The sequence below is a fragment of the Mastigoproctus giganteus genome, chromosome 9 (assembly GCF_048544385.1).
Source record: "Mastigoproctus giganteus isolate SK-2022 chromosome 9, ASM4854438v1, whole genome shotgun sequence".
NCBI lineage: Eukaryota > Metazoa > Arthropoda > Arachnida > Uropygi > Thelyphonidae > Mastigoproctus > Mastigoproctus giganteus.
In genome coordinates, this window is record NC_143583.1 from 142,771,418 (window position 1) to 142,783,496 (window position 12,079).

Consider the following 12,079-nt stretch of genomic DNA (forward strand, 5'->3'; position numbering starts at 1 on the left):
AGGTGCGGTCTCCATACTTGAACACAGTATTCCAAGTGTGGTCTAACATAAGCCTTATATAATGGGATTATCACGTCCCTATCTCTACTTGCAAAAGTTCAATAGATCATCGATAGGACACCATGGGCCTTCCTTGCAACCTGTTTACAATGCTCAGAGAATTTCATGTCTGACCGTATCGTAAACACCCAAGTCCCTTTCCTCCAGTACTGGGTTTAGTTGAACTCCACCAAGTGAATAAGTTTTTTTGGGATTACTGTTTTCCAGGTGTAATACCTTACACTTTGTTGGATTAAAGCACAGCTGCCATTTTTCTGACCATTCCTGAAGTCTATCTAGGTCTCTCTGAAGAAGCTCAGCTTGACAGTGATCATTAACTACTCTACCAATTTTAACATCATCTGCAAATTTAGACATCATGCCCTCTATCCCTTCATCAATGTCGTTTATGAATATTAAAAACAACAGTGGTCCTAATACTGATCCTTGGGGAACCCCACTTCTTACATCAACCCAATCTGAGGAATAGCCATTTATCACAACCCTCTGCCTCCTGCCCTGAAGCCATCCTTCTATCCATCTAAGGATTTTCCCAGTGATTCCAACCTGTTCCAGCTTATAAAGCAACCGCTCATGTGGGACTGAGTCAAAAGCTTTGCTGAAATCTAAATAAACAATGTCGAAATTATTCCCTAAATCCAGCTCGTGAGTGACCCTTTCGAAATAGCAAACCAAATTTGTTAAACATGATTTTCCCTTTACAAAACCATGCTGAGTATCCTTGAGAATTTCAATTCAATCCAAATGATCCTGAATTCCACCCTTGATCATTGCCTCCATGATTTTCCCTACTACTGAAGTCAGACTGACAGGTCGATAATTTCCAACTTCACTTTTAGAGCCACCCTTATGTATGGGAGATACATTTGCACTTTTCCAATCCAAGGGAATCTCCCCAGAGTCTAGTGATGTTCGCATAATTAGCCTCAATGGTTTAATGCACTCGCTTGCCGCCTCTCTTAAGATTATAGGGTATATTCCATCAACTCCAGGAGCTTTACTGGTCTGTAGGCTCGAAAGTTTTTTCATTAAATAATCTTGCGAAATTTCAATATCATTAATTACATATATTTTAACTTCGCTCTCACAATTTCCCATTGCCACAAAAGGCTTTTCATTTGTAAATATCGATGCAAAATAACTGTTGAGTTCATCTGCAACGGCAGCTGGTGTATTTATTACTATCCCCTTTCCCTTACGTAAAGGTCCGATCTTGTTTGTCCTGCTCTTCTTGGCATTTATATATGTGAAGAATTCTTTATCCCCCCCTCTTTGCTCTGTTTGCTAGTGATTTCTCATAAACTGCCTTTGCCTGTTGAACCTTTTCTGTGGCTCTATTACACATCACCTTGTAGCTGTTATAGGCTTCAGTACTTTTTATTGCTCTGTAACCTTTCCATGCCACCTTTTTCTGCTCAAGTAATGCGGCAACTTCACTATTCATCCAACTTGGAACCCTTCTTGTGGAGTATTTTTTTAATGGTATATACAAATTCAAGGCATCTGTGATTAATGTTTTAAAAGCATACCACAGTTCAATTGTATTCATTCTCTGTGTGATATCTACCCAGTTAATAGAGGCCATGTAGTACCTTAAGGCATCGTAATTTCCTTTTCTGAAATTAAAACCCATTCCTTTGCCTTTTACTTCTGCTACCTCTCTCGTCATCATCCACCGTAGAACTCCGTGATCACTTCCTGCTACTGGTTCCTCTACTGTCAGCCCTGTTATGTCATCTGATTCATGTGTGATGATGAGGTCTAGGATATTCTTTTCTCTAGTACTTTCCCTGACACGTTGATACAAATAACTGTCATCTAGTTGATTTAAAAATTTTGTTCCCCATGTCGAGTTTCCTTCCCATTTACTCCAATCAATTAGAGGCAAATTGAAATCATCCATAATAAGGCATTGACGCTTACTTGCCCATTCCATTTGCATGTAGAGGCTTTTGTCATAATCTTCACAATCACCTGGTCTGTAGATTACTCCTACTCGCATTATACCTTTGTTTCCAACTATCTCACACCATACAGACTCTATACTAGCATGTGAAATGTCTGAATCCGGGAAAGCTATCGTCGCACTCAGGCTGCTTCTGATAAGAAGCATTACCCCACCACCCCTTCTATCTAACCTATCCTTCCTAAATACATTATACAAGCCGTACTTAAACTCATCATCCCCAATTTCCGGGTGGCACCACATCTCTGTAAGCCGTATTATGTCTGCGTTACTTGTTTTAACCAGTAACATACTGACCTTTCCAGTTCGAATTCACTCATTTTATTGACGACACTTCTAACGTTACTGTATAAAGAATTAAGATTTACTGTTCTTGTATATTTAACAACCCTTGAAGTTTTTTAGGCTCTCTTCCCTGATATTAGCTACCCGCTCATGTGAAACGTCTTTGCCCCCAGAACATCTAGATAATACGTCCAGTTGGGGTAACAGATAAGAACTCTTAAGGTATGTGCAAGAGTTACATTGACCAATATTATCAGAAGTATTCATAATTATATTACTCTAAGTCTCCAGGTCCAAACTGGAACCACATCTTGTGATAGCAGTGACAAAGAGGAAAATGACACACCACTTCCTCTGCTTCCTAACGTAACAGAGGCTTTAGCAGTCATGGTAACTGCACTTCAATGGCTAGAATCAGAGACTATAGATAGAATTCATATCCCGCATTTGAAATTAATTATTGAAATTGCAAAAAAATAATAAATGGGAGACAATGAAGCAATTAACTCTAGATTCATTTATTAAAAAAACACTATGTAATCAGGTACTATGTAGACTCCATCAAGAACTCATATCACACAATTATTTCAATGTTAAAACGTACATCATGTTATTTTCATGATCTTATTCTTTAGGTGCTTATCAATGCTTTTTTTTTTTTTTTTTTTTAATTGAACTTTACATGTGTGCATTGGTTGAGTGTAAAAAGTGTAACAATCATTATTTCAGTTACGTCCTTTGGGTTGGTGGTTTCTAATGGTTAAACATCAGTAAGTTTATGTCCAAAAATGTAAAATTCAATAAAATGAGAACTCACTTATAACATGGTCCAAAATTTTGGACCCCATCACCAACATTATATCAGATCTAAAGTGTACTCCGTGAATTTAATGAACAATTATAATGTACAATTTATGTTTTAAAAAAAAAACAAGAAAAAACATTTGAATGAATATATAAAATAATTAAGGAATGATATTATATTAAGAACATACTGACCTTTCCAGTTTCCCCAGATAGCCAACTATAAACACTCAAAGCTGGATCTGCATCTAGGGTATCCGGAAAGAGATCATCGTGGAAGTCCCTATATGACTGAAAGCAGGTAAGTTTTACATCAATATAACATATACATGCATATGATTCTTCTTTTTCTCTATCCAAGAATTCTCATTAATTGCAATATTAATTCCAAGTTAAAGTTAAACTTTTAGAAATGGTATTTAATAGTATAATGAAATATTTCTGTAAATGGAAAAGATGTGAACAACTCACCTTACGAGGTACCTGATATGACACAGGAACAACACAATCAGAACCAAGCAATAAAACCCTGTTGACTTCACCCTGCATGACCCGCATTGCTCTTTTAGGAATAAGAGCAATGCCTTTGATCTGCACATCACTTATATATCGGGCAGCTACAGCACAATTTGCAAAAGATATTTTAAATTAGTGTTGAAATATATACCAATAGATTGCATAAAATATATAAAGTAGTAGTAGCAATGGCAAATGATGCAAGAAAGCAAGCTTATATATTATAGACAAAAAAAAAACCAAAAAAAAATAAAAACAGTTCACTCATCTGAACCCTCCAAGAATTTGTTTAGTTCTCCCTTGAATTCATTCAACCCATCCACTTCCACAACAACCGATGGAAGCCTGTTTCAACAATCGAACACCCCCTGGATGAAGGCAAACTCTTACATATCTATCCAGCAATCATCCTTCCTCAATTTCAATTTATGCTTCCTCGTGTGTATTCTCAGCAAATGGAAGAATACCATTAACAACCAGCTTACTCAATCCAGTCAAAGCTTTAAACACCTAAATTAGATCTCACTCAAGCCACTGCAATTTGCAGAGTTCCCTTTCTGTCCTTTCTGTACACAATGTACTACTCAAAATCCAATTCTGCATTCTTTATATCTGTGTGACACCGGGTCTCTGACATCCCAACAATATCCACCTTTGATATCTTGACCCGAGCTTCAAATTTAAATCTATTTACTTGCCTGATGCACAAGAGTGAGCTCTGGCATTGAGTTGTGCAGCTAAGATCTAGAAGGGCCCCTCATTTCAAACTCTCATAGACATCCATCAGAATGCTGAGTTGGCACCTAATTTCTTCACACCCTCTGCACCTAGCACATACAATAGTGGCGAGATAAATTTCAGAAAGGGGGGCAGAAATGCCTAAACCCATTGGTAAACCAAATGTTTGTCGATAAATTTTATTGTTGGGTTTAGGCATTTCTGCCCCCCTTTCTGAAATTTATCTCGCCACTACTGAAAACCAAATTTTACAACCTTCCCCCTGAAATTAAATTATACATCCGCTACGCCGATGATATCCTAATAATAGGCAACAGAACAACCATAGACAATCTTTTTTTAAAATTCAATACAATACATGACAGGCTAAACCTTAGCCTCGAAATCGCAACGGACAACCAGATTAATTTTCTTAACCTCACTATTTATACAACAGACACAAATTTAAATACCAAGATTTTCAGAAAAAATACGCACACCAGTAAATATCTACATTTCGCTTCACATCATCCCCTTAGTACCAAAAAAGCTGTCCTACACAACCAAATCTACAGCGCTATCAAATTCACCTCTTCACAAAATGATCTACACAATGAACTTCAATACCTTACTGATAAATTCATAGCCAGGAGCTATCCCCCTCAACTCATCCAACACACAATATCCACCATTAAAAACAGTATTAATAACCCCACCAGACACAGTCACAAGACAAATACTCGCATAGTTCTCCCTTACCATAGTGAACTCGCAGCACAATTCCGACGTACATTCAAAGATACCAACATCTCCCTCACCTTCTCCACTTACAATAAACTAGGTTCCCTATTTAATTCTTACAAAGATACACATAAATATCCCATCAATGATCTCAATAACTTAATATATCTCATAAAATGCCAACCGAACTGCGACACCTGTTACATCAGCAGCACAACCACCAAATCCGGTTCCTCCACAACTTCCAATACCCGCGCACACTACCACTTCAACAGTTTCAAGACAAGTCAATCCTGCACTGAGTTAACAACCCATGCTCAAACCCACAACCACACCCCCCTTGTTGACTCTGCCATCACTATTATTAAACTTAGATCGAGCTACAGAATTCTTCAATATGAAGCCCTCACCATCGAATGGTACCGACACCATTCTGATCTCAACATTATTAACGCTAAACTTCCCTTCAACCTTTCACCGGCTTGGAACCTCTAGCGGCTAAAGTTCCCATGTGTCAAAAAGAGCATCATCATGGGAGTTTAGATAAACTTTAAAATACAACACGTGCTCATTTCTCTTCCATTTGCCAACTGATGACGGTTTACTCACGAAAGTCCATCGTAACAACTATTGGCACCACCAGTCTTCTCTCTTTTTTTCATTTTTCATTTACGTCTTTTAACCTTTTTATGACAACCAAGGATTGGAGATCTGCAATTCTACTTCCTTGCGCTCATTTTAAAATCTGTTTAAAATATTTTCATCCCATTCCCCGCCTTAGTTCTATTTAATGCTTCTTTCAACCTAAATTTAACCACCATCTACCAAAAAATTTTATTGCAGATTTATACAAGGTGAGTACCGTTTTCTAAGCATTTGCTATTCATTTTTTAGTCAGATTTATCACAGTATTATAAGGATACTATAATTTCACTATTCATTAACAATGAAAATTAATAAATTTAATTAATTTATTGACAATACTACACTAAGCTAATAGATTCCTAAATGCGGTGATACATATTACAGTACCTAGTTTTACATTATACCTTGCACTAATAAGTTCAGAAAGGTTAGAGGGGAACAGGCATTCTGTGTTAGCACACACTCTATCTAAAACAATGATGGATCCAATATCATTCTATTTCAGAAGATTCAAGAGAAGTCCGGCAGGCCTTGCTTCCCAAAAATCCCTCTTGCACACCTCTTTGGTAAGCCCTGTTACGTCACTTCGGTGGCAATGAACATGTAGACTGGCTCTCTTCAAGACAACTGGTCAGCGTGAAGAGGAAAAGACCAAACCCTCCAGCAATTTATTAAATATGACATAACGAAACAAATGGCTTAGTCCCCAGCGGTTTCACTCTCCCTCTTACTACCTGCAGCACCTCCTAGACATATTACCAGACCAAAAAATAATCATTGGATTAGATGTCAACTGCCGATCGCCTACATCAGGAGTGGCCAACTTAATTTATGATGCAATCTACTTTTTTCCTTCAAAATGTGCCGTGATCTACCATCTCAAAAATTTCATTGCACAAGGTGCACAAATCGAGGGATGATTGTATATTTAAAATTCATTGTGATCGACCGAAATTAAATCAGCGATAGACTGGTAGATCGCGATCGACTCGTTGGCCAACTCTGGCCTACATGGCACAGCACCACAGAAGATAGAAGAGGGACCCACAACGGGGAGCTCCTGGCATACTTCCTCTCTGGATCACGGCGCGGCTGACTGTCCTAAACAAACCAAACCAGCTCCCAACCTTTTGCAACGTACAGTGGAAGGCGACAATTGATATCTCCCTCACCACAACCAATTTGGCCTCACATGTCACAGACTGGAGGGTAGAGAACTCCTGGACCATATCGGACCACTGGGTAATCACCTTTCGGATCAAAAGAAACTTTGCCAGAATTTCAGCAACTAGGCATCGGCTCAACAGGTTCGCCATCAACAAAGCTGATTGGAACCCCTTCAAAGAAACGCTCACTGAAGCAATCCACTCTAGATATCAAGAAATCCAAGTGGTGACTGAGCTGGATGCCCAGCAACAAAAGACTATGGATCTCATAACAAAAAAAAAAAAAAAAAAAGTGCAGCCATTATCAACCCACTGCAGGATGGAAGCCTCCTCAACAATTCATGCTGAGGGAAATGGACCATAATCTGCCACGCTGGTCCAGTGCGGGTTGGCAGATCGACCGTATTCAGCAGTCAGGGGCTTGAACCCCCGGTCTACTCAAAGAGCGTGTGCCACTGCACTCCCGCTCCTGACCACTCGGCTACGGAGGCCACTCTCATAACAAACGTCACCCAAATTGCAATAAAAATAAAAAATCCTATGCCCGGAGTGGTCCCATTTTGGTCCCTGGAGCTACAGGAACTGAGGAAGGAGGAAGCAAGAAGAAAGGACTTCCAGCAAGCCCGCAGAACGTGGCCAGCGCACAAGGTGGAGGCACTAAAACAACTATACAGGACCACAAAAAACCAGTATACAGACAAGATTCAGAGAAGTAAAAGAAACGCATGGGAACAACTAGTGAAAACAGCGACCCATGGGGAGTGTACAAGAAGGTCAAAACAAACAAAAACAAGTGACCCATGGGGAGTGGTGGTACACAAGGTCAAAACAAACAAACTCCCTAGAGGCGAGGTACTCATGACAAAAGGAACTCCCCAAGGCTAGTTAACCGCTACATGGGAACAATCCATAAACAACATTCTGGATACTATCTACAGGGAGCATGTGGCACCGAGAAATGAACAACAGCAAGAACTCTGCCACCAGAATGATATCTATGATCCAGAAGCACAGGAATCCCCCTTCACCTTGGAAGAGCTGCAGCAGGCGGCAGCAAGGATTAGAAACAGAAAGTGCCCTGATACAGACCAGTTGGAATCTGAGATCGTCAAGCGAGTGGTTGAATTGGCACCCAAACTACTTCTGCACCTATATAACTGCTGTCTGAAAGCGGGATACTTCCCAAAACAGTGGAGGACAGCTAGTCTAAAATTAATCCTCAAAAATCCTGGCAAGAACCCTGAGCAACCAGAATCATACAGGCCAATAACACTCCTAACTGTGGCAAATAAACTCTACAAAAGACTCCTACACAGGCGACTACAGCAACACTATACAGCAGAGGACTTAAATGCACCAAACCAATATGGCTTCACAACAAATAACGTGAGGAATCTCCTCATTGCAGTGGAAGAATGCCAAAGCAAATACTTCCTGGTCATTTTGGTGGACTTTGCCGGGGCGTTTGACTCTCATTGCAGTGGAAGAATGCCAAAGCAAATACTTCCTGGTCATTTTGGTGGACTTTGCCGGGGCGTTTGACTCCCTCTGGTGGCCGAGTGTCCTTGGTAGACTCCGACAGGCTCAAACTCCAACAAACCTCTTTCATGCCATCAGCTCCTACCTCTCACAGCGAAAGACAAAAGTCATAACCTCTTACCAAAGATTAGTCAGAGAAGTACACAGAGGATGCCCGCAAGGGTCAGTTTTGGGCCCACTGTTGTGGAATTCCATCTTTGATAAGTTCCTGCGTATCAACCTTGGAGACGTCAAGTCAGAGGCATTCGCCGACGACCTAATATTGACAGTGGCAGCTAACTCCAGAGCTCAGTTGGAAATAGCAGCAAACAGAGCCCTCATCACTCTACACGAATGGGCAGAAATGAACTACCTGGTAATATCACCCGCCAAAACAACATCTATACTCCTCAGGGGAACCCTTGATCCAAGAAGACCCCCACAGATAAAAATAAACGTAGCCACGATCAGGTTCACCACCCAAATGAGATATCTTGGCATAATCCTCGACACAAAGCTGACATTCAGGCCACACCTCATACAACTCAGAAAGAAAATTAGAACTATGCTGCCATGGTAGCCCGACTCATGCAACGAGACTGGGGACTAAATAAAAGAACACTGACTCTTTATTACAAAGCCACTTTTATCCCCATAATGATATATGCAGCTGCCACATTCTACCACAAAATGACGACTGTAGCCAACAAAAGGATCCTGAACTCAATACAATGGTCAGTATTGTTGAAAATAATGTGTGCTTGTAATACAGTCAGCACAGAGGTGCTCCGGGTTCTGGCAGGAGTCTTGCCGCTGGATCTGGAAATCATTAGATGTGGCCTGACATACTACATAATGAAAGGGATTACCATTACATTCTTGGGGCATACAATAGAACATGAAAACAGAGAAAAACAAGAGAAAGCATGATTGCAGGCACACTTGAAACAAACGTGGCAGACCAGATGGTCCACCTCGCACAAGGGCGAGGTAACGAGGAAATTCATCCCCCTTGTAGAAAAAACCTACTCGAAGTCACCTGCATGGCTCCACCTGGGCCTCTACACAACCTTTATGCCGACTGGCCATGGGCTCTTTAAAGACAAACTCACAACTATGGGTATACTCCAAGATCCAAACTGTCCTTGTGGAGAAAGAGAGAAAGCTGGGAGCATCTGATGTACCAGTGCCCCATATACGAGGACCTGCGGGGAATCTTCATAACGAGACTAAGATTCATACCCCAATGGCAAGAACATCACCTATTGGATTCAAGGGACAAATACCAAATCCTGTCCAGATTTGCTTGGGACCTCTTCACAAGAAGAAGAACTTGAAATGTGATCAGGAACTGATGAGAAGATCCACTGAAGAGAATGTCATAAGCAAAACCACACAAGGACAAGACTCAACTACAATGATCAATCCTCCTGAGCACTCAAAGACAAATTGAGATAACCTGACCCAGCCAAACAATGATGGTGGATGCAGCGTCTGGCTGACAGTGATTCACCACCAGCTGAGACAAATAAGGAACCAATATCCTCAAAGATGGTTGGTTGGTTGTTGGGTTTTATTGACACATTAGCAACTAAGGCTATAATGCACCAAAACCAGGTGATATATAAAAATTTAAATTTCACTGACCTAATTACTTAGGTCACCACGTCAAGATATAAAATAACAAAGGTATAAAATGTGGAAAAGATAAATCAATAAAGAAATAACAATAACATGTCAATTTTAAATACAAGTAAAAACCTTTATTGATTTAAAATAGCTAAAAACAGCAGACACATGGTCATTGTCGGATAAAATCTGACTGAGTGTATAAGGCTCAGTCAGATGATTAAAAGCGGTAAAACGGATATTGCTAAAATCTGGACAGTCAATTAAAATGTGTCTGATTGATAAAATTGTGCCACAGGACTCACACATAAGAGGATCATCAGGCCTCAGCAAAAATGAATGAGTCAAATGACTATGTCCTATGCGGGTCCGGGCAAGAACAACTTCCTCCTTACGATTCCTGCGCAGACTAGACTGCCAAGGTTCAATTACAGGCTTTATACGATATAAATTATTCGCAGTCTGTCTATTCCATGAATCCTGCCATTGGGAGTGTATCTTTTGGTGTATTATTTGCCTGTAGTCTGTATAGGGGCAATTTGAGAGGTGGCGATTATTATTATTGGGAATTGCTGATTTGGCTGCGGTGTCAGCCAAATCATTTCCCCTAATCCCAATGTGGCTGGGAATCCAGCAGAAGCGGATATCATATTCACGTTCATGGAGAAAGTGAATCTTCTGCTGAATGCAAGACAGAACTGGATGAGAATTATATCTCACAGTTATTAAAGCCTGTAACACGCTGAGAGAGTCGGAATATAAAATGAACTGTTGGTATTGGTATTTACTAATGTGATCCAAGGCTAACTCTATAGCGTGTAGCTCTGCAGTAAATATGCTGCATTCACAGGGAATCTGCTCCAATGTAGTACTGTCTATAAAGACAGCAGCAGATCCCACATGTGATTCCGACTTCGAACCGTCTGTGTAAACTGGTGCAAAGTCAGAATGTTCAGCTCGGTGTGCTGAATAAATCTGCAGGTAGACAGATGATGGAATGTCCACCTTTCCCCAATTTCTAAGGGACAAGTCACATGCTGGAACATGAGCATGCCAGGGTGGAAGGGGTTGCTTTGGTGTTTGGGCAACCTTGTCTACCTTGATATTAAGTTCTTTGATTAGTTCTTGGAGACGAATACCAAAAGGATGATTAGTAGTCTTACGGGTGTTGTACAAATTTTCCCATCGTGGCTCAAAAACGAATGGCCACGTAGGATGGTCTGGCAGGGATTTCAGTTTTAAAGCGTACATTAGAGACAACTGTTTACGTCGAAGCGATAACGGTGGTTTGTTTGCTTCGACGTATAAGCTCTGGACAGGAGATGTTCGATATGCTCCAATAGTGATGCTAGTTAGTTAGTTAGTTATTTGGTTTTTAAGAGCATTAGCAACTAAGGCCATATTGCTCCGAGATATGCGGTGGTCATTCCCTGACCTTTCCGCATCCTCTGTATTTGGTGGTGACGGGCTCGAACCCCGGTCAAATCAAGAAGCGTATACTACGCACTGCTGCTCCTTCCCACCTGGCTACGGAGGTGCCTAATAGTGATGCGGAGAGCCTGATGATGGACAGGATCCAGCCAATGAAGTACACTGTCTCTGGCCAAATTGTATACCAGGGATCAGTAATCTAGTCTGGATCGTACAAGCACATGGTAAATGCGTAGTAGGGTGCATCAATCCGCACCCCAAGATGTAGAGAGAGAGAGAGCGCAGAATATTCAGATCTCTTGTGCACTTTGTGCGGAGCTGACGGATGTGATCCAGAAAGGTCAGCTTTTTATCAAATACGAGTCCCAAGAATTTTGTGTCCGCTGCTACTGGAATAGCATTTTGTCCGAGCCTTAATTCAGGTTCAGGATGAAGATTACGCTTATGACAAAAGTGTATGCAAACGGTCTTCTCCGGCGAGAACCTGAAGCCATTAGCAAGTGCCCAGGAATTAAGATGATCAATAGCTTTTTGCAGTTGTCTTCAAATAACCCTCATGTTGCATGACTGACAAAATATGCTAAAGTCATCAACATAGAGG

The 12,079-nt window shown here is 40.7% G+C and overlaps 1 protein-coding gene across 1 annotated transcript in view; it reads right to left on the reverse strand.

The window, feature by feature from the left end:
• The window catches only part of pod1 (coronin), a 588,411-nt gene that overhangs the window by 263,614 nt on the left and 312,718 nt on the right, over window positions 1-12,079 (reverse strand). Inside the window, exons 12-13 of the mRNA XM_090381732.1 lie at window positions 3,587-3,732; window positions 3,311-3,406 (exon numbers count right to left, since the gene is read on the reverse strand). Of these exons, the coding sequence (XP_090237858.1) occupies window positions 3,311-3,406; window positions 3,587-3,732 (242 nt within the window). The remainder of the gene's footprint in view (window positions 1-3,310; window positions 3,407-3,586; window positions 3,733-12,079) is intronic.